At 59.4% G+C, this 23,175-nt stretch overlaps 1 protein-coding gene and 1 pseudogene across 1 annotated transcript in view; both read left to right on the top strand.

Annotated features, from left to right (window-relative positions):
• LOC149865305 (uncharacterized) overlaps nucleotides 1-23,175 on the top strand; it is a 136,889-nt gene that overhangs the window by 27,889 nt on the left and 85,825 nt on the right. Inside the window, exons 12-13 of the mRNA XM_090046310.1 lie at nucleotides 9,109-9,420; nucleotides 9,545-9,877. Coding sequence (XP_089902436.1) covers nucleotides 9,109-9,420; nucleotides 9,545-9,877 — 645 coding nt within the window. The remainder of the gene's footprint in view (nucleotides 1-9,108; nucleotides 9,421-9,544; nucleotides 9,878-23,175) is intronic.
• Nucleotides 14,165-14,289, top strand: LOC149865311 (U5 spliceosomal RNA; annotated as a pseudogene).

Below are 23,175 nucleotides of genomic sequence, written 5' to 3'. Positions count from 1 at the left end.
GCCCGCGTCAGGAAGAGGAAACAGGAGATGGGGGTGGGCAGGTGGGCCCGGCCCCCGGGCCTGCTGGAGCCCTGCCGAGGAGACCCGGCATCTCCCCTCCCCTGCGGGCACATGCCAGGGGCTCCCGGGGCTGCGATGCTCCCGGGGGGTGTCCTGGCCCTGGCCGGGCTGGGCAGGTGGGGAGCAGGCCCTGATGTCATGCGTGGGGGGCAAGCCCGGGGCAGGGTGGGGAACCCCAGTGTCCAGACCCCCCCGGCTCTACCCCCGGGACCCACTCCCAAGTTAGAGAGAGGACCCAGGTGTCTAGGCTGTCCCCCCGTACTGCTGGGACCCCCCCACACTCCCCAGACCCTCTCCCAGCTAGGGCAGACCCCCCTGCAGCCCCCGAGTCTCCAGTGAGGGATAATGAGACATCCGGTGCAGAGTGGATGGGCTGGGGCCACCCGGGATCATCTGCCTGGGGACCTGGTCCTGTCCCCAGGGGCCACGTTTTGGGCCCTTCCAGTGAACTGTAATTAGATATTTAGCTGGCAGTAACTGTGGCAGAAAGCCGCCTTGGTTTCTCCCCAAAATCTCTGCCCTGTGACACTGTGACTAAAATCTCTGTGCTGCAGCCATTTGATGAGGGTGGGCCCTGCGCACAGGGGACCGCACCCTCCGCCTGTCCCTTTAGGGAACCTGAGCTGGCTGCAGTCCTGAGGGAGGGGGAGCCTGCTCCCTCTGCCCATGGGACTGGCATCACCTACCTGGGTGAGGGGGTTCTACCTGGGGACCCGGAATCTCCCCGGTAACAGGTGATGGATTTCAAATTGGTTGGCTGACAGCCAACCGGGGCTGACCTCCACTGGACCAGGTGAATGAGGTCACAGGGGCTATGTAGGTTGGGGGGGGAGGAGGCTCGATCTCTTCGGCCATGAGGTGAAGCAGCAGCCATGCGGGGGACACAGAGGAGCACGACCAACTAAAGTTGGCTCTCTCCCCCAAACTCACAAGCTAGAAACCGCCTGCTTCAGAGGGGAAGATGCTTGTGAATAAGCTACTTGAGATCTGATAAGATATTTAGCGAGTGTCCCCAGAGATCCGGGTGTGGGGTGAGTGCCCAGCCCCCGATGCCACCTCCGGGGGCGGCCTGGGCCTGCTGCTGTCAGGGGGGTGGATGTGGGGACTGGCCAGCTCTTGGACTGACCAGGTCTGACCCAGCCCTCACTGCACTGCCCCAGCCGACCAGCTCTGGGGGGCCCAACAATTAATCTCCTCCAAGCAGGATCACGCCAGTCCCTAGCACTAACCCCCCCCGCTGTCTCCCTGGCCCGGCCGCTGAAGGCTGAGGGGGGGGCCTGGTGACCGTCTATAAACTAACTGGGGGGGACTAGAAGGGTTTGGGAGAGATGCTGTTTCCTCGAGCACCCCCTGGCATGACAAGGAACAATGCACACAAGTTATTAGAGAGGAGGTTTAGATTAGACATTCGCAAGAACTACTTCCCGATCAGGGCGGCTAGGAGCTGGAGCCAACTTCCGAGGGAAGCGGTGCTGGCTCCTACCCTGGGGGGCTTTAAGAAGAGGCTGGATGACTACCTCGCTGGAGTCATTTGAGTCCAATTTTTCTCCCGCCCAGGCGGGGGTCGGACTTGAAGATCTACAAGGTCCCTTCGACCCGACTTCTGTGATTCCATGATGTATGAGTGCGCACGCACCAGCAAATAGGACAGTGAAACACAACTTCCTGAAGACATGATGGTAGCGGTGCCCCATACCCAGCCAGTGATGGGAAAATCCATGGGAGCGACGGGTGTGCGAGGCACCGGTCTGGGGTAGACGTGAGACCAGAGGGAAAGATCGTAGGGTCAGGATGAGTGCAGGCGCTGAGCCCACGGAGACGGGAGGATTCAGTCTGTGCCTGGGGGACGAGGAGGTCGTCGCTCCCAGCCCCACGGGTGTGGAAGGACAGGGGAGAAGGGCTGGGCGGGCGTCTCCCTCTGTCCCAGGATGGCAATTACTTCGGCTGGACGGCTGCAGGATGGGTTTTGGAGAGCTGTGGAGGTCTTCATGGGTGGCCCCGCCCCTCGGCAGGTGCCCCGCCCCCGGTCAGCATCCTGGGACTGGATGGCCCATCCCCTAACCCCTGACCTTTGCCCCTAGATGCCCCTTCCCTTGCCCCCCAGAAATGCTCCCTTGGGGCAGGGGTTTGCCATCAGACAAGAAACCCGAATCCCACCCTGCAAGTGGGTCCCCTGCTACAACAGATCACTACCGGCAGCCTGGGCTGCGGCGGGAGCGCGGCCAGCACATCGAGGGCAGCGATCCTCCCCTCTATTCGGCGCTGGGGAGGCCACGTCTGGAGTCCGGTGTCCAGCTGTGGCCCCCGCTACAGCCAGGATGTGGACACTGGAGGGAGTCCAGTGGAGGGCAAGGGAAATGGTTGTGGGGCTGGGGGCAGGACTGGCGGGGAGAGGCTGAGGGAACCGGGCTGGTTTACTTCGGAGAAGAGAGGACTAAAGGTGCCGCACAGGAAAACTGGAAGTGCGGGCGGTGTCTCGAGCAAACGTGAAAGACCGCGGCTGGGCAGGACTGGGTTGAGGCAGCAAGACGGCCGCAAGAAAATCAAACTCTGGTAATGAATGGCATGCAGCCCGTGAGGCGTAAGAGACTGGAGTGCTCACAGTACCCAGTACCAGCCCCACGCCATAGGATGATACAGCGGTAATACCAGTGTCCTCGGCCTTGCACTGCACCTGAGCCTAAAAAAATAAGTGATGGTTAAAAGTATCGGCAGCGACCTGACACACTCATTGCATAAACATAACAAGACTCAGAGAGCGAGCCAGAAAGCCAAGAGGCCTGGGGAGACACCCGCACACACACACCCGAGAAGCCGAGGTGGCGGAAAACACGACTGCAAACACATCCTGGGAACGCATCCCCCGTTGATGAAGAGCGATTTCCCAGAGCAAACGTCCCAGCTCCCTCCGCAGCGTTGCGGGAGATCAGTGCACCGGGCTGCACCTCGCCCCACTCGCACCCGTGTCTGTTCCCGCGCCTCGCGTGTGTGGGTAGTTCTGGCGCATTCATTTCTGAGCGCAGGCAGTCCATATCTGAACACGTGTGCTAAACCCGTGTGTATTCTCCTGGGCTCACCCGGGTGGACCCCGCGGTCTCCGCTCCTTGCTTTCTCCATGACCCGGGTGACACGGTTGCTTGCTTGGCTCCTTCCTCACATAACCCGAGCCCAGCACCGCCAGCCCCGGGCACGGACACGCTGCCCTGCCACCTGCATACAAAATGTAAAATGCCATATTATACCTATGTCATCTCCAAAAACACAATTCCTTGTGCCAAACAGAAAATGACCCAAATCATTCTATATCTTCTAGTGAGAGAGGGGAAGAAGAAAGGAGGGAGGAAGAAAAGAGAGGAGAGAAGAGACATCTCCAAAGAGGGGAACGTATGATGGAAGGGGAGGCTCCTTGTTACACCGGGGAGCAGGCAGAAAAGGGACTTCCTGCTACAGTCTGTCCAGCCCCACTTTGAAAAGTGCTCGGTGCCGCAAGGCATGCACTTGTATAAGCGGTGAAATGCATGTTAGCGCGCAGGAAGCAGTGGTGGTGCTTCAGAGCTACAAGTCATCAAAGGTGTTTTAGTTCACAAGCGCACCGCCACCATTTTGCCTGTGCTGACCCGCATTTCACCACCTCTACAACTGCACGAGGTGCAGCGCAGTGCGCGTCCCCTCATTTGTGGAGCAGACTTGACTAATCAAGTCTCCAGTGCACTGCAGCGTGGAAAAGGTGTGTGTAAATGCCCCTGGGCATGTGGAGGCTTCCCCTAGGCCGAGCTTCCCCGGGTCTTGGCCCACATGGGGTCCCGGGAACTCTCCGTTGCTACATCTCTGTCCCCTGAGCTGACACCGATTTGGCACAGTGCTTTCCCTGGCTGCACATGCAGGGTTTAGCCCACTCTTTTACTAACCCCACATTTGCAAACCCAGCAGGAGTCAACGTCCCGCTCTCAGGGCTCCCCGGCGCTGCATCCCCCACAAAGGAGTTTGTGAAGCCGGCTCACGAGGGCTTGCTCCAGGGGCTCCTCTCTCCCGCTTGACCCTCCGCGCCGCACAGGCCCGCGCCCACTCACCAAGGCTTTAGCCAGCCCCTGCACGTGGGACTGCACTGCCAGCTCCCCCCGCTCACCCTGCACCACCTCTAACCTGGGGGGACACCCGGGGTGAGGGGAGCACCCGGCCCATCCCCGGGCTGCATCATCCTGGGCTCTGCACTGATGTTTGAGTCTTGAATCCCCACGAGGGATCACACCAGCTACAAGCACAGGCGACCCTCGCCATCAGTGGGGTACGGTCTCGTTTCCCCAGTGAGGGGTGAAAGCCGTGACGACGGCGAGCCTCTGCTCAGCACAGGGAGCCACAAACCGCCTGCGCGTGATCCCCGACCTACTCACTTCCACCAAGTGACTCTGCACTAAAGGCTGGCTCGTGGGGACATATCCAGAGGTGGGCAGGGGACCCTATGCGCTGAGTGTGTGTACCCCAGCGGTACTGCCCACCACTTGTTCACTGTCCCTCTACGTGTGTGTTGTTCTCCTGGGAATGCCGATTTACCTGGACTTGTCCCTTCCCGTTGGCCTGTGACCCCGATCCCCAGGAGGGCGTACATCAAGTGTGTCACCCCCCTCACTGCCTGCAGTGATTGTGCCCAGCACTGCAGAGGTTTGCTGCACTGCCGTGCTGTTCCACGGACAAGGCTGGGGGCTGCTTCTGCAATGCATGGACAGCGGCTCAGAGCAGTTGCCCCAGGCCCGCTCTGGAAGTGGGGTGAGGCCAGACTGGACCCAGCGGGGGAAGGACAGGAGGGGCGGGCGGGCAGACGGGCGAGCCCAGGAGTCCCCTGCCCTGGAGCCCGGGCTGGGGGTGCATGTGTCCCGGTCCCTCCCTGCCACCGCTGCGGCTTCCCTCTGGCCCAAGCGCTGCCCTTGCCCCACGCAGGGCTGGGCTGTGGGTGCCCCAGGTGGGGGCTCCATGTGGGGAGACATGAGGGGGAGGCTGGCCCTGCTCCTCCCCCGGGGAACCGTTAGCTGGGGCGCCGGACTCCCGCCTCCGGCCCCATATACAAGTGTAAGGCTTCATTTTGAGTTCGTCTGTCATCACTGCTGTCTTCAGCAATGTGGCCGGGGTTATCTGACCCCAGCACTCCTTCGGCCTCGGTGATCTGTTGCGGTCCTGTCTGACCCAAGCATGAGGATCAGCAGGTGGAAACAGTGCCGCAGGGCATTGCTCCTGGTCACGTTGTGCTGGGAAATGTCTCCGTGCTGCAATCAGGTGCAGAGAGGATTTCCCCGAGGAGCACGAGGGAGTGGGCGCACCGCAGTACGTGCGAGGGGCTCCGCACCTGCTTAGTCCTGTGCTCACAAAGTCAGACGCTGCCTTTCTCTTCGGTGCCTCTGCTGCAGCCGGTCACGGCTCCCGGCAAGACTCTCTCCACAACTGTACCTGTGTCATTTCTAGTTCTGGGGAATTACGCAAATCTTGTTTAATTGTAGTGCAAGCAATGACCAGTCTTACCCTACGGGCCTTCACGCCGTGCAGAGCTCGGGGCCGACCCTCCCCTGCTCTCCCCAGGGCCACAGGCAGGGCTGGCCCCGGCTCCCGCGGCCCCGTGGGGTGGGGCAGGAGCAGCTCCGGCTTCGTGATGCACCTTGGCCCCTTCTCCCAGCTCCTCCCTCCCACACAGGGAAGGTGAAAGTACAAAGCGACGGCCCAGGGACCCACGCTGCCTCGCAGGAGAGGAGATGGCGGCTGTGGGGGGACGGAGGGAGGCCTGGGCTCCCCGCCTCGGGGGCCTGCTCCTGCCTCTGCTCGTCCTGGGGGCAGCAGGTGAGTGCGACCCCTGCTCTGCTGGGGCGAGGGGGCAGGGCCGTCCTCTGCTCTGCAGGGGCAGCCGGTGCCGCCTCGTGAACACGCCTGGAGCAGAAATACTGGTGGCCCGTGTTTGCCCCTGGTGCTGCCCAGGGCGGCCGTGTCACACGTGGGCTGTACAAGTGCACCAAGGGGTGCGGTGGCCAGCAGCAGAGGACACCCCCTCCGCAGTGCCCGGGGGTCCCAGGACACAGACATGGAGGAGCTGATGGATCTGACCCCGAGCGCACACGGCCCCTCCTGCTGTGCCCCTGCCCCTGCCCGGGGCTGTGGGTCTGGGCTGTCGGGAGCCCTGGGGCCCTGGGAGCAGCCCCCGGGCAGGGAGCAGGCGGGGCCAGATCCTGAGGGCCCCCCAGCCGCGAGCCTGCCCCGGGCTCCTGCTCCCAGGACAGGGGAGACCCCGGGCTGACTCTCCCCTCCGCTCCTCAGAGCCACGGGGCTGTGGGGAGGGCCGGGCCCCGTCCCTGACACATTTCAGCTCCTGGCACAGGATGGAGCCCCTTTGGGTTGATCCCAGCTGGGGCCTGGCTCCTTCCCAAGGGAAAGCGAAAGCAGGGAGGAGCTGCCGGGGATCCATTTTAGCTTCAGGGCCAAGGACTCTGTGAGGACAGGGGGAAAGATGCAGCCCTGGGCCCCCTGCTCCTTCCCGTGGCCCTGCTCCCTGGTGCAAGTGTGGGGGCAGCCAGGGCCTGGGTGCGCCGTGCAGCCCTGGGCAGCCTCCTCTCTGCGCCAGTCCAGCCCAGGGTCTCACGGCTGCTCCCTCTCCCCTGGGCAGGTTCCCAGCTGCAGGTGACCACGGCGCCCTCCTCCATGGCCCGCGTAGGCTCGGGGGTCCTGCTGCAGTGCCGGTTCGATGTGGGGGGGTCAGTGGCCCTGGACGCTCTGCGGGTGACATGGTATTTCTGGGAGGACAAGGTGGCCTCGTACGAACAGGGCAGGAGCCATGCTCAGCCAGGAGCCCGCCTGCCGTCGGAGAAGGAGCTGGAGAGTGGAGACGCCTCCCTGTCCCTGGCCGCGGTGACCGTGCCAGATGGGGGCTTGTACCGGTGTGTTGTGGGGTACGGGACGCAGCTGCACCACGGGGAGACCACCCTGCGCCCACTTGGTGAGGACTGGAGAGGGACCACGGGGTGGCTGTGGCTGGGTTGAGACCAGGGGTGGGTGGGTGAGTGGGGGAGACAAAACCACAAACCTGAACCACATGGTGAGTGAGCAATCCCCTCAGGCCCCGGGGGACTCTCTCCTGTGGTCTTGTCCAGCACCAGCCACAGGCAGGGCCATTAGCCTCGCCCCAGGAGCAGTGGGAATCCTTACGCAATGGGCCGATGGCCTGGCGTACAGTGCTGGCACGGACAGTGCTGTCCTCTCCCGGCCCCGAGACCCACACAGCCACAGTGACTCCTGCCTGGGGTCTGTCCATTGAGCATCAGGGCTCCCACGGGGCCCAGGCCTCACGTGGCCTCAGTGGGTCAGTGCCAGCCTGACCCAGATGGTGGAAGGACACATGCCCCACCCTGGGGTGCACACAGCGCACTGACTCTGTTTTCCAGCTGCCCCGACCATCTCCATCCTGAGAAAACCAGTCGTGGCCGATGCTGAGACCTCCCTCCTGTGCCATGTGGGGCAGTTCTACCCCGGGGACGTGGACGTGGCGTGGCTGAGAGATGGGCAGGTCCTGAAGGGCTCGACCCGCTCCAGCCCCCACAGGAACCCGGATGGGACCTTCAACCTCACCCTGACCTACACCTTCACCCCCACCCACAGCGACGGGGGGAGTGACTTCTCCTGCCGAGTCCGTCATCTGGCTCTGGAGCAGCCGATACAGGAGGACGTCGCCCTGGATATCGTAGGTGAGGTCCCTCGCCCCCTTCCCAAGGTAGCACAGAGCAGCAGGCAGTGCTCAGATGCAGACCAGTATGGTTTGGGGCTGCATTAGGCAGAAGTAATGCTCCTTCCCTCCCAGAGGATGTGGAGCAATGAAGACCATTAGGACCCCGGCCTGGAGGGCCGTCCCGGGCTGCTGCATCCCTGCCCCTGCATTCCCGGTGCATGGGTGGCCGCAGGGATCCCCAGCATCCCAGAGCAAACCCTGGCCCACGACTGCGAGGGCAGCAGCTGGGGCACAAAGGTGCCAGACCTGCAGCCGGAGGAGAGGGGGCGATTCCAGGTTGGGACTCGCTTGGAGGTTTTGGGCAAGACCCTGCTCCCTTCAGAGCGGTGCTGCGAGCTGAGCTCTGTCTTGTTCTCTCCTCTGGCGACCAAGCGCAGCAGCGGATCAGACTGGTGCTGTTGTCGGAGCCGTCCTGGGGGTCCTGATCGGAGCAGGAGCCGCGGCCGCTGCAGCCATTTACTTCTGGAGGAAGAGAAGAAAAGGTAGAGCAGGAAGTTGGGCTGCAGGGGCACACAGGGAGGGGATGGACCAGAGAGGGGGGAGGTGACACAGAAAGAGCAAGGACACTTGGTGCTGGAGAGGCCTTTCCTGCAGGGGGAACTGGCTCTCCCCAGGCAGGTTTCATCCTACGGTTCCCTCCCCCGGACTCAGACTGGGGCGCATCCACCAGATGATCCCAGGCTGACCCGTGTCCCGTGTGTGGGTTGCTTGGCCCCCAGACTGGACGGTCTCCTACAGTGTCGCAGAGGTGCAGGTGCCGACGCGGTGCCTGCTGGGCCAGGAGCTGACCCTGCGCTGCTCCATGGAGGGGACGTTCCCCGAGGACATGGCCGTGATGTGGGAGAGGATCCAGAGCGAGGACAGGACGGTGCCGGAGAGCGCTGGGGACCGAGAGAGCCCCGAGCACCAGCCGCTGATCCCCGCCCTCCCCCCGGGCTGGGGAGTGACGGAGGAGAGAGCCGGGACCTGCCTCACGTCCTCCCTGACCTTCACCCCCACGGTGCAGGACGACGGGGCGCGGGTCCAGTGCGTCTTCCTCCACGAGGGCAAACGGATCCGAGAGAAGCGAGTGTCCCCGGAGATCCGGGTGTGGGGTGAGTGCCCAGCGCCCTGATGCCACCTCCGGGTGCAGCCTGGGCCTTATTCTGTCAGGGCAGGGTGCAGCTGGGAACTGGTCAGCTCTTGGGGGTGTGCAGGCCTCATCCAGCTCCATGCAGGTCCCTGGCCCAAACATCCACTCCCCCAGGTAGGATCCTGGCATTGCCCACAATAATGTCCCACTGTCTGCCCAGCCCGGCCGCAGGTGTCGGAGATCCAGGTGTGGCCCGAGTGGGACCCCCGCGACAAGGTGCCGTTCGCTGTCCAGCTCCACAACTTCTACCCCCGGGAGGTGCCCCCGATCCAGTGGGGCTGGGACGGGGCCGGGAGCTGGGGGGCAGACCCCGCGCAGATAGACAGGAACGCGGACGGCACGTTCACCGCGACGAGCGTCTGGAGAGTGCCCAGCCGCAGCCTGACCCGGCCGGAGCTGCGCGTGCGAGTGTGCGTCCAGCACGGCCCCGGAGAGCCCCCGAGCGAGAGAGAGCTCAGCCTGAGGGCCGCGGGTGAGGAGGGGCCGTGTCCGGGGGTCCCAGCCCCGCTGCAGGGGTGTTGGGTCTGGGTGGGGTGTGAGGGGCCGTGGCTTCCCTGACGGGGCCTGTCCCTGCCTCTGCCTCTTCCCTTCCCCAGGGCTCCTGCGGCCCCCGGATGTGTCCGAAATCTCCCGGACCAAGTCCATGGCCCCGGGGAATGGAGACACCCTGAGCTGCAGCATCGCGGGGCATTTCCCGGGGGAGCTGAGCGTGACCTGGCTGCGGAGGGGCAAGGGGGAGCCCACTGCTGTGACCCTGCGGGACTCGGCTGAGTGGAGGGTGGAGCCCGGCACGGCCGTCCTGGCACGGGACGGGAAGAGCTTCCAGCAGGAGACCAGACTCGTCCTCTTGAGAGCCAAGGAGAAGGGGGCAGAGTACATCTGCCGCGTGGGACACCTCGCCCTGGAGACCCCCATCGAGAGGAGCAGCGGTAAGTGGTGGGGACAGGACAGGCCTGCTGGCTGTTCTGGGATAAGGGGCCTTGTCGTGGGCCCCGCTCGGTCATGGTGGGTCCATAGGGGAGCAGACCTGCCTGTTGCCCAAGCCAGCCCAGAGGGGCTGTGATCCCCTGGCCCTGCCTGACCCCTCGCTCCAGGCCCTCCTGGTGGCTGTCTGGGACAGGCAGTGTGGCAGGAAGCCACCTTTGTTTCTCCCCAAAATCTCTGTCCTGTGACGGTGTGATGAGGATGGGCCCAGCAGTGGAGGCACACCCTTACCCCCTCTCTTTATGGAACCGGACCTGGCTGCAGTCCTGAGGGAGCGGGGAAACCTGCTCCCTCTGCCTACGGGACTGGTATCACCTACCTGGGTGAGGGGCATCTACCTGCGGGGCTAAAGTCTACCTGGCAACTAGTGATGCATTTCATAGTATCATAGTATCATAGTAGCTAGAGTCGGAAGGGACCTAGGAAGATCATCTAGTCCGACCCCCTGCCTTGGCAGGAAAGAGCACCGGGGTCAGATGACCCCGGCAAGGTGCTCATCTAACTTCCTTTTAAAAATCCCCAGGCTAGGAGCCTGCACCACTTCCCCTGGAAGCCGGTTCCAAGCCCTAGCCGCCCTGACTGTGAAGTAGCGCCTCCTAATATCTAATCTAAACCTACCCTCCGCCAGCTTGTGACCGTTATTCCTGGTCACTCCTGGCAGCCCACGGGGGAACAGGGACTCCCCCAATACCTGCTGATCCCCCCTGACTAGTTTGTAGCAGGCCACAAGGTCCCCCCTTAACCTTCTCTTGTGGAGGCTAAACAGGTTCAGGTCCCGTAGCCTCTCCTCATAAGGCCTGCCCTGCTGACCCCTGAATTTCAAATTGGTTGGCCGACAGCTAACCGGAGCTGGCCTCCACTGTACCAGGGGAACGAGGTCACGGGGACTATATAAGTTTAGACTGCCCAGGAGGAGGGGGCAGCAGCCATGCGGGGACTCAGACTTAGAGAGGAGTTTATCACCTGACAATCCAACTTTGTGGAAATGGGAGACTCCAACCTGGTTTGCCCCATGGCTGTACGGCTGAGTGCAAGTGAAATTCGGGGGTGTCCGAACACCCAGCCTCTGGCCTTGGGCCAGTACTAGAAGTATCCCATAAAGGATTTGGAAGCACCTGGCAGCACGGGCTGGGGTGGAGGATGCTTCCCGGTGGCAGGGCCACCTTTGGTTCTCAAATGACTCATGGATTTGGAATTGATTTGGCTGATTTGACTTGGAACATGGAAAATTTTCCTTAAAAACTCGAAAACAAACAAAAAAACGAACCATGTGGGTCAGGACATGCTCCCAACCCAGCCCGACTCCCCCAGCTCCAATTCCTCTTTCAGACAGAGACTCCACTTCCTGAGGAGCAGGCTTCATCCTGGCGCTGGCGCTGGCGCTGGCGCTGGCACTGGCACTTGCACGGCCCCCATGCCTCAGCAGCAGATGCAACCCACAGCCCTGCCTGACCCCCAGGAAGCCCTGAGGCTCCAGCTCTGCCCACAGGCCCCGGACAGCAAGTCACGGGCTCGTTCTGCTTGTTTCTTAGGCAATTAAACATCCACCAGAGCCTGAAAGAGCTGCGGAGGGAGGAGGCAGCGAAGAATAGAAGCAGCATCACTGGCACCACATCTCGTGCACCCACCCTGCAACGCGAGGGATGGTCCCCATGGCTGGGCTGTGCGCTGGGCTGGGGCATCGGGCTGGGACACGGAGCCTAGGGCCTGGGGCGTCCACACTCCTCTCCGAGGGAGGCTGGTCCTGGTGTCGTCCCTCCCACGTGTGGTCTGTGCAGTGGGGCTGGGCAGGGAGCCCAGGGCTGGGGCTGCCCCTCGCTCCCTGTCCGTAGGGGCCCAGCCCTGCGCAGCCCGTGGGCTGTGTTACCTGTCAGCGCTGGGTTCCCGAGGGAGCCCTGGGACCCAGCTTGCTGGACTTACAAAGAACTTTTCCTAGCCCCCCACCACACACACACACATGCGCGCGCACACACACCCCCTCATCTAACCAGAACTAAGCGGAAGAAAAATTCAATAGGCATCTCAGGGCATACATTCCCAGTCCCACTATGGGAGGCCTGTGTAAACTTAATTCACTGAAACTCAGTTGCCGGGTTAGGGATCGCTGAGGCAAGAGACCGAGTCAGAGTGGGTGCGATGACAGTTGAACAGTGGTTCAGGGTTTCTCACGACGTCCAGCCCATTGGAGCCCTGGCCACAAGTGTGGTCATACTTTTCCCGGGATGACTGGTGGAAATCGTCCCCACAAGGTTTACGAACACTTCACGTAATCAGTCCCCTTAAGTCTGTTCAAAGACGACAGTAAGATCTGAAAGCCTTGTTAAGCTGAGGCTTATTCACCACGGGTTAGGTACAAAACCCCGATGCTGACTTCCCAGTGCGAGCATGGCTAGGCCAGCTGAGAAGACCCAACGGGGTATCCCTTCCACTGTATCTTCTGTATTCATAATCCTTTCCAGCTGGCTCCTTGGTTTCTGGTCACTCCTTAAAACTTGCTGTTTTTCCTGGTTGTTCATCAGTTTCTTGTGATCTTCCAAACCAGATAACCTCAGTCACTGAAAAATATAATTCATGTACATTGAAACTGTTCATAGAACAGGATTTTCCCTGTCGTTGACAGCTTGGGACCCTCTTCATTTACACAATGAAAAGAATGCTTTGAACGGGCTGGACTAAGGGTATAAGAAAGCTGTAAGGGAGCAAGCAGTGTGCTTCAAGAGGGAGAGATCTCTCTGACACCATCCGCTGTCGTTGTCGAGAAGCTGGGAGAAACATCCTCTCTTCCGGCCCCTGTTTAACCTTTAACAATTGTGCTGGGAGCTTCGCCAGTTGACAACACGCCCTGCATGTCTATAACTGCTAGTACTAATATACATTTTATGTACTTAGCAATAAATAACTTTTCCAGTCAAACTGGTGGTAACCGGGCACATTTTCCCTTTTCTACCTCCCCTTCCCAACTTGCTCTGCAGCAACGCTTCTTTTCCCTAAGCCAAAGATCCCTGCGTAGCCCAGAAATACTGTGGGGTCCGCTCATGAAGAGGCGCTGTTGTTGTCGAGAAGCTGGGAGAAACATCCTCTCTTCCAGCCCCTGTTTAACCTTCAACAATTGTGCTGGGAGCTTCGCCAGTTGACAACACGCCCTTGCATGTCTATAACTGCTAGTACCAATATACATTTTATGTACTTAGCAATAAATACCCTTGATAGTCAAACTGGTGGTAACTGGGTATATTTTTCCTTCTTTATTCTCCTTCCCCACTTGCTCTGCAGCAACGCTTCTTTTCGCTAAGCCAAAGATCCCTGGGCAGCCCAGAAATACTGTGGGGCCCGCTCATCAAGAGGCGACCACTACTAGGACAGTTAGGGTAAAGATTGGGACGTGCTGAGTTGGAAACACATCAGGGGATCAGCTTGTACAGACTGACTGACCCAGTTTGGCTCAGACGTGCCCTAATGAACTGAACGCTGGCCCATGAGTGGGTCAGCTGGACACCCAGCCTGATTCAGAGGTCTTCTGTTCACCTGCGTGCTTGTGTCTGACTGCAGTTTATTGTTACCTTAATGAACTGATTCCTGGCTTATGAGGGTGTTAGTCTGTACATGCTGATCAACCCGGTCAGGTTGGGGCGGGGGGTGTGTATGTGACTGATTTAGTGGCTGGAGAAACCCAGCCCCACTGAAAGTGAGTCCTGCAAGATAGCTCCATTGGGGGTGAGCACTTGCAGAAGGGAGACATACAGCTCCATATAGAAACACAGGTAACACAAGCAGCATATTGACTGAATTACAAAGACCCCAGAAATACACCCCTAATAAACGAGCACACCCCAAGTGATGGGGAAGTCTGGTAACGAGGAAGAGACAGGTGGAGCTGAGCACAGCGACAGCAGCAGCAGCAGGTCCTCCAATGGGAGCCGGAGCGACAGCGACACAGAGGACAGGTGCACCGGGCAGGGGAGCCTGCAAGTGGGGTGGGGATGGAAGGAAGTGTTGCCTGGACTGAGGGACTGGGGTGGCCTGTGTGTGTTGGACGCAATGCAGATATCATAACGTGTTCGGGTGGCCAGTGGGCCTTTGTATGGGTTTGCGGTTTGTGTTTTTGTAACGGGTGAAGGTTTTCTTTGAGGAGTGATACTAGGAGTGTGCATATATATAACCTTGGGTGTGTATAATATATATATTTTATATATATATATATATATATATATATATATTTATAGAGAGAGAGAGAGCGCCATACATTTTTACAAAAAAACCCACAAGCAAATCTTTCACCTTTTACTAAATATTTCCGTGGAGAGGAACAGCTGTGAGTTTTGATCCAATTTTTGAGGCCCCGTTTTGATGAAGCGACTTCTGAGTGTGCAAAAAGTAGAATAACTCATGTTGTCATTAATGTTTATTGCTTTATTTCTTTCCTGAATCTCAGCTCTTCTCCATGCTGGGTTGACAGGGATTTTCGGAGCCCAGGACTGATTGGAAGGAAAATGAGAGTGGAAATTCCTGCTGTGCATTCGACACAAAGGTATCAGCTGTGTTGGTCACAGAAACCCCTCAGTCCCTGCCCCTTTTGCTCCCCTCCACTGGGGCCTGTGCTGCTGGGTGTCCCCCACCCAGGGTAGGGCTCCCAACCTGGGGTACTGAGCAACTGGGCCCGGGTCACCCCAGGCGGGGCCCAGGTCTGGCCTGGGACCTGGTCCCATCACCCAGGGCAAACAGTTTGGGGCTCCCAGTGCCTCATGGCAGATGCAGTTCAGCCCTTGGACTAATTGCCATGTTCACGTACCTGGCAGGGGAGAGAGCATGCTCTAGAAGGTGGTTTTCCCAACTAGCACCTGTGGCGGGTGCAGGGATCCCACCTAGGTAAAACAGCTGGATATTCATATCCCACCACTAACACCACATGTGGCGGGCCAGTAGGGGGCACTCCTGCGCTGAGCCGCTGACCCCCCTGCACCCGACCACCTGCCGGGCTCCGAGCGCCTCCCTGGGGCGCTTCATGCTTGGCCAACCCCTCTCCCGGAGCACACTCGCTAGTCTGGGGGTAACGTGCCCCCACCACCCGGCCTAATAGTCCAATGGGTACTCGACCCGGTACAGGCACTTGGGGCACTTCCCCAAGTCAACGGGGCAAAAAGGACAGTCTCCCTTAGTCTGCAGACCTAAGGGGTCTCTCTGGCATAATTTAGACCCACCCCTCAATAAGTCTCCCACACCGGTCACAAAGGAGAACTTTATTGATTACAGGGGTAGGGGAAACTAGGGTACAGGGTTGAGCAATATCTTAGAAATCCTGAAGAGCAAACAGTGTGGCTGAGGTAGCCTTTTGATCACGCATCTGTGTTACTGCCAGCTAGATATCTAATCCGACTGAGTAGCTTACTCACACGCATCTTCCAGAGTTCCCCAGTTTCCCCCCTGGAGCCTGGGGGTGAGAGAGAGCTCGGTCCCGATGGCAAGGCTCCTCTGTCTCCCCTGCTTTGCTGCTGCTTCACCTCATGGCCGAAGAGAGAGAGCCTCCTCCCCCTCCCAACCTATACAGCCCCTGTGACCTCATTCACCTGGGCCAGTGGAGGTCAGCCCCAGCTGGCTGTCAGCCAACCAATTTGAAATGCATCACCTGTTACCGGGCAGGTTCCAGCTCCCCAGGTAGAAACCCCCCACCCAGGTGGCTGATGCCAGTCACTAGGCAGAGGGAGCAGGTTTTCCCCCCCCTCAGGACTGCAGCCAGCTCAGGTTACGTAAAGAGAGGGGCCGAGGGTGCGGTCCCCTCCGTGCAGGGCCCACCCTAATCAAATGGTTGCAGCTCAGAGATTTTAGTCACAGTGTCACAGGGCAGAGATTTTGGGGAGAAACAAGGTGGCTTTCTGCCACAGCACCCATCATTGGTTCCTGCTGCAGTCAAAATAACTGTTCCTTCCTCTCTTGTGTGATGCTGGGCATGGGGGGAGGGGGGTTGGTGCAAACCCTGAAACTGCCAATGGCCAGGAAAGACTTTGGGGTGCAGATCCTCCAAGAAGTGCTGAAGGTAAACTATGCTAGCTTGCACTGGCTCACTGATATGCCCGGAGAGGGGGAGTGCGAGCTCTGCTTTAAAGATGCAAAAAGCAGGGAGGAGTTCTGGGGACAACTGCAGGCAGCCGGGAACACCCCCTCCTGACGTTTTGTGAATTTGCATTGGAAACCCCAAGAAGAGAGAGCCTGGTGACAATTAAAATGCGTTCTGGCCTAGTAAAAGAAGAGGATTTGGTGTTCTGAGTCAAAAGGCAGTGCGAGAGAGTGTGAAAACTGGAGAAAGTCCTGGATGAGCTGGGCCTGTGGACTGGATCCTGGAAAGCCAGAGCTGTGCGCCAAAGCAAGCCTGGGAACCCAGGAGAAGTGCAGCATCTCCCCCGTGCATCTCCCTGCGCCCCCACCTGCAGTTCATCTTCATCCCGGGACAGCCCCAGCTCTGCGGAAAGCGCGGGGCGGAGGGCTGCCTGATTGCACAGTGCACGAACAACGTCTGCGCGGTGTGCAAGGGAAAGGGGCATGAAGCCAAGGGCTGTGAGGAGGAGGGAAGTGTAATCTGTGTGGAAAAGGGGCATATCTTTAAAGAGTGCCCTGGCACCCATGCCAATGCTGGGAAAGAGGAAATAAAGAGAAAGACCCCAGAAAATAAGTACCCCTCACAACACCCAACTAGTACCAGAAAGGCAGAAAGGTCCCCCCCAGACACACACGATGCCCTCCTACAGCCACTGCACCCAAAGGGGCAGGACAGGAAGGAAGGAGGAAGGAAACCCTCAGAGACACTGGAGGAAGGAAAGGAGCCGCTCTCTGAAAAGGGGAAGGAAGCCCGTGTGCGGGATGACATGACAGTGTTGGAAAAGATGATCGAGGAACTGAACAAACAGGTGGGGGAAAGGAACTGCCTGAAGAGATGGAAAGGATAGAAAAGGAGCAAAGAGAAAGGGAGGCCCAAAACTTCCAAGGGGGAACCTAATAGTACCCAAGAAGAGGAGGAAGGGGGGAAGGCCCCGATATGGAAGTCCAGGCAAGCGAGAGGGAAACCCCAGGCCCCCGGAGGAAGACCAGGACCCCTCGGTCATCCCCCCCCAAAGGGAGAGAGGCGAGTCCCCTCGAGCACAGCCCAGACTGCAGGACGAGCAGCGGAGCCACAAAAGAGCCCTGGCAATGGAGGGCACAGACAGGGCAGGGGAGGAAACGAGCCTGGGAACCACTAAACCTCATCAATGGAAATGAGAAAGCTCCAGATGCAATCCCCAGCACACGCCTACTCGTGGGGGTCCTGGCCGCCTCAGTGAATGTGCGCAGCATGTTTAGGGAGGAGAAATGGGGCACCACTGAGATGGTCCTGGGGCAACTGCAGGCAGACGTCCTTTGTCTGCAGGAACGTGCCCTCCCGGCTCTAGACACTATGTGGGTTGCAAGAAGCGGTAGGCAACACAGCCCGGCCTTCTGGTCTGGGGACAGTGAGGGCCCGGCAGCGGGGGTCGCAGCGCTCCTGATAGAGGACAGAGAAATCACTGCAGGCAGGTTGCTGCAGGTCCCCCTGCAAACAGGAGAAGGGACCTTTGAGCTCCCGAAGCACCGGGGGGTGGCACACAGAGTCTTGCAAGGCCTTAAATGCCTGTATACCAATGGTCGCAGTATGGGGAACAAACAGGAGGAAGTCGGCCTCAGAATAGTTAGTTCAAACCCAGATATCATAGGATTAACAGAAACGTGGTGGGATTCATCCCACAACTGGGCAGTTAGCATTAGGGGCTATCGGCTTTACAGGTGGGATAGAGAAGGAAGGAAAGGTGCGGGTGGGTGCTCTGTGTCAAGGAGCACTACACACCCTCTGCCAGCAGGATGGGGTCAGAGGAAGGGCAGGTTGAAGTGCTCTGGGTTAAGATTCAAGGGGGCTGTGGGGAGAGTGTTTTGACAGTGGGGGTCTACTACAGACCCCCCAACCAAGGGGAGGAGCTGGACAAGGAATTTTCAGGCCAACTTGCAGAGGCACTTAGGGCTAGGGATGTAGTTGTCATGGGTGATTTTAATTACCCAGACATCTGCTGGGAGGAACAGTCAGCCAGGTCGGACCGTCCCAGGAGGCTCTTGGCCGAGATACAGGACCTCCACTTAATGCAGGAGGTGCACGGTCCCCCCCAGAGGAAAGGCCCTGTTGGACCTGGTCCTGGCCACAGGCGATGACCTGGTCAGGGGCCTCCGGGTCCTCAACCACCTGGGCGACAGCGATCCTCGCTTGCTGGAATTCACCATCCAGTGCAGGGTGTCGAGGGCCTGCAGCAAGGCAGTAGCCCTAGACTTTAGGAGGGCCGACTTCAACGAGTTGAGGAGACTTGTGGGGGAGGCGCTGGGGTCCGTGAGGGCAGGGGAACTCAGTGTCCAGGGTGAGTGGTCGTTCCTTAAGGACACGATACTCAGGGCCCAGGGGGAGTCCATCCCAACAAGATGCAAGGCGGGCAAGAGTGCCCGGAAGTCCCCCTGGCTCACGAAGGGCATCCGGGAATGCCTTCTTACCAAAAAGGCGGAGCACATCCAGTGGAAGGGGGGTGCTATCTCCAAAGAGGAGTATACCTCCTCTGCTCAGGCCTGCAGGGGGGCTGTCAGGAAAGCTAAGGTGGACATAGAGCTAGGACTAGCGTCCAAGATCAAGGATAATAAAAAGTCCTTTTTCAAATACATAGGGAGGATGAAGAAGGCACTGGGTAACGTGAGGCCCTTGCAAAGTACACTGAGCAATCTTGTGGTTGCACCAGAGGAGAAAGCGGACCTCTTTAACCAATTCTTCATGTCCATTTTCTTGTGCAGGGACCGGGACTTCCCCTCTGGGATGCCAGACGGACTCGAGGGGAACGCCTTCAGACCTCAGGTTGGGGAGGACCAGGTTGGAGAGCTTCTGGAGGGGCTGGACGTGTTCAGATCATCGGGTCCAGAGGCTCTCCACCCCAGGGTGTTGAGGGAGCTAGCAGGGGTTATTGCAGGGCCCTTGGCACGGCTTTACGAGCGCTCATGGTGCTCGGGCCAGGTACCGGATGACTGGAAGATAGCTAACGTGGTCCCCATCTTCAAAAAAGGGAAGAGAGAGGACCTGGGCAACTATAGGCCCGTCACTCTTACCTCTATCCTTGAGAAACACTTTGAGAAGATCATCATGGAGCACATCTGTGATGGGCCGGCTTCAGGGATGATGCTGAAGGGCAACCAGCACGGTTTCATTAGGGGCAGGTCATGTCAGACCAACCTTATAGCCTTTTATGATCAGGTCACAAAAGCCTTGGATGCAGGTGTTGCCGTGGATGTAGTCTTTCTGGACTTCAGCAAGGCCTTTGACACCGTCTCCCACCCCATCCTCATTAAAAAATTAGGTGACTGTGGCATTGATGCCTACACCGTCAGATGGATTGCAGATTGGCTCAAGGGTCATACTCAGAGGGTGGTGGTGGATGGGTCATATTCAACCTGGGGGGAAGTGGGCAGTGGAGTCCCCCAGGGCTCGGTCCTTGGGCCCGCGCTGTTCAATTTCTTTATCAGCGATTTGGACGACGGGGTGAAATGCAACCTGTTTAAATTCGCTGATGATACCAAAATTTGGGGTGAGGTGAGCACGCTAGTAGGGAAGGAAAGACTGCAGCAAGATCTGGGTAGGTTACAGGGGTGGGCTGACATAAACAAGATGTGTTTCAACACTGACAAGTGCAGGGTGCTGCACGTGGGCAGTAGTAAACAGCAGCACACTTATAAATTGGGAAAGTCCCTCCTTGAGAGCACGGAGGCAGAAAGGGATCTGGGAGCCATTACTGACTCCAAGATGAACATGGGCCGACAATGCGAGGTCACGGTTGGCAGGGCTAACTGGACCTTGTCATGCATCCACAGATGCATCTTGAGTAGGGCCAAGGAGGTGATCCTCCCCCTCTATGCGGCACTGGTCAGGCCACAGCTGGAGTCCTGCGTCCAGTTCTGGGCGCCGCACTTCAGGAGGGATATGGACAGCATGGAGAGGGTCCAGAGGAGGCCACGCACATGATCTGGGGACAACCGGACAGGCCCTACAAGGAGAGACTGCGGGACCTGAACCTGTTCAGCTTTCACAAGAGAAGGCTGAGGGGGGACCTGGTGAGTGTCTATAAACTCACTAGGGGGGACCAGAAGGGTTTAGGGGAGACACTGTTTCCCCTCGTGCCCCCTGGCAAACAACAAACAATGGACACAAATTATTGGAGAGGAGGTTTAGATTAGACAGCTGCAAGAACTACTTCCCGGTCAGGGCAGCTAGGATCTGGAACCAACTTCCAAGGGAAGTAGTGCGGCTCCTACCCTGGGGGTCTTTAAGAAGAGGCTTGATGCCTACCTGGCTGGAGTTATCTGAGTCCAGTCTTTTTCTCCCGCCCAGGTGGGGGGTGGTCGGGCTTGAAGATCTACAAGGTCCCTCTGACCCGACTTCTGTGATTCGATGATTCTATGAGTGCGTATGCACCAGCAAATAGGACCGTGAAACAGGCCTTCCCCAGACATGAGGGTAGCGGTGCCCAGTGCCCGGGCAGCGATGGTCACGGGCGACATGAGCAGCATCCTTGAGGTGGGTGCCAGAGCCAGTGGAGGGCGAACGAAAGGACCAGACAGGTCCTCCAGGCTGGTGCAACAGCTCATCTGGGATCACAGGTGTACACGTGTAGAAACACAGCGCCCTCAAGTTCGGCCGTGAAGGCTTTGGGTAACAGGGAAGTGGCCTGAAGATTATTCAAGTATGCTAAGCACCCCATTCACTTAGGAGCCCAGCTTCAGATATGGAGCTTTTAAAATAACTTGCCCAACTGCTTGGACTAGTATTTTCTGAGGTCAGAGGGATGAGCCACGGCACGCAGCCACCACCCAGGGGCCACCGGCCGTGAGAAACGTTGGAGGGGAGGCCCGGGGGTGAACATGGGATCAGGGAGGACACAGCCCTGCTGTGATGAGCCTCAGCCCCGGGGACAAAGGAGCCTGGCCGGGCTGGATCCAGCTGCCCCTTCTGGAGGGCAGGGGAAGCCCCGGTGGGGGGCATTTCGGGGGCAGCGTGCGCAGGCTTTGGTGTGAGCAGTGCCACGCAGCCCCTCAGCGTCCAACAACTCACCATGTCCCACTACAGCAAAACCACCCACAATAACCCCCACTTTCACCAGGGAATGGCCAAGTGAACAACCCCCGCACGACCTTCACACTCAAAGCCAGAGCAAGGCTGCACCGGGAGGGCAGGAATTGCAGAGCCGACGTTTGTTGGCATCTCCCATGGAGGAGGGGCTGCGACCCAGGCTTTGTGGCTCTGCCCCGTTGTCCTGGCACGTCCGTTGCCAGCAGACACCGCTGAGGCCGGCGCTGGGTGTCCTGGACGGGGCGAACATTGCACTCCCAACTGACTGCTCCGTGCGTGCGCGTGCACAGCGAGTGTCGGAGTTGTGATGGGAAACTCCGTGGGAGCGACGGGTGTGCGAGGCACCGGTCTGGGGTAGATGTGCGACCAGAGGGAAAGATCGTAGGGTCAGGATGAGTGCAGGCGCTGAGCCCACGGAGACGGGAGGATTCAGTCTGTGCCTGGGGGATGAGGAGGTCGTCGCTCCCAGCCCCACGGGCGTGGAAGGACAGGGGAGAAGGGCTGGGCGGGCGTCTCCCTCTGTCCCAGGGTGGCAATTACTTCGGCTGGACGGCTGCATGATGGGCTTTGGCGAGCTGTGGAGGGTTGCATGGGTGGCCCCGCCCCTCGGCAGGTGCCCCGCCCCCGGTCACCATCCTGGGACTGGATGGCCCATCCCCTAACCCCGACCTTTGCCCCCAGATGCCCCTTCCCTTGCCCCCCAGAAATGCTCCCTTGGGGCAGGGGGTTGCCATCAGACAAGAAACCCGAATCCCACCCTGCAAGTGGGTCCCCTGCTACAACAGATCACTACCGGCAGCCTGGGCTGCGGCGGGAGCGCGGCCAGCACATCGAGGGCAGCGATCCTCCCCTCTATTCGGCGCTGGGGAGGCCACGTCTGGAGTCCGGTGTCCAGCTGTGGCCCCCGCTACAGCCAGGATGTGGACACTGGAGGGAGTCCAGTGGAGGGCAAGGGAAATGGTTGTGGGGCTGGGGGCAGGACTGGCGGGGAGAGGCTGAGGGAACCGGGCTGGTTTACTTCGGAGAAGAGAGGACTAAAGGTGCCGCACAGGAAAACTGGAAGTGTGGGCGGTGTCTCGAGCAAACGTGAAAGACCGCGGCTGGGCAGGACTGGGTTGAGGCAGCAAGACGGCCGCAAGAAAATCAAACTCTGGTAATGAATGGCGTGCAGCCCGTGAGGCGTAAGAGACTGGAGTGCTCACGGTGCCCAGTACCAGCCCCACGCCATAGGATGATACAGCGGTAATACCAGTGTCCTCGGCCTTGCACCACGCCTGAGCCTAAAAAGATAAGTGATGGTTAAAAGTATCGGCAGCGACCTGACACACTCATTGCATAAACGTAACAAGACTCAGAGAGCGAGCCAGAAAGCCAGGAGGCCTGGGGAGACACCCGCACACGGCGTCTCCGTCTCCGTTGAGCGAGTGTCACTAAAGGAAAGAAAAGAACTAAAATATCCACTTCAGCGCAAAGCCTGGGAGGACCCGAGAAGCCGAGGTGGCGGAAAACACGACTGCAAACACACCCTGGGAACGCATCCCCCGTTGATGAAGAGCGATTTCCCAGAGCAAACGTCCCAGCTCCCTCCGCAGCGTTGCGGGAGATCAGTGCACCGGGCTGCACCTCGCCCCACTCGCACCCGTGTCTGTCCCCGCGCCGCGCGTGTGCGTGTAGTAGTTCCGGCGCATTTCTGAGCGCAGGCAGTCCGTGTCTGAACACGTGCGCTAAACCTGTGTGTATGCGCCCGGGCTCACCCGGGTGGACCCCGCGGTCTCCGCTCCTCGCTTTCTCCACGACCCGGGTGACACGGCTGCTTGCTCAGCTCCTTCCTCACATACCCTGAGCCCAGCACCGCCAGCCCCGGGCACGGACACGCTGCCCCGCCACCCACAGCACCCCGGGCCCGGCTCCAGCGCGGGCAGGACTGCGGGTCAGGAGTGAGGGGCACCAGCAGGCGCAGAGCGGGCGGGGGCTGCGGGTGGGCAGTGGGGAGCATGGCTTGGGAGCCGGGCACTGAGGAGGCCGAAGTTGGTTCCTTATTCTGTTCCCTCAGCACCCGCGGATGAAGGTCATCCGGGCCCGCCGACTTGGACA

The sequence above is a fragment of the Crocodylus siamensis genome, chromosome 4 (assembly GCF_052110815.1).
Source record: "Crocodylus siamensis isolate JL-2025a chromosome 4, ASM5211081v1, whole genome shotgun sequence".
Lineage (NCBI taxonomy): Eukaryota > Metazoa > Chordata > Crocodylia > Crocodylidae > Crocodylus > Crocodylus siamensis.
The sequence above is the reverse complement of the archived record's forward strand: the minus strand, read 5'-3'. Positions and strand labels throughout refer to the sequence as shown.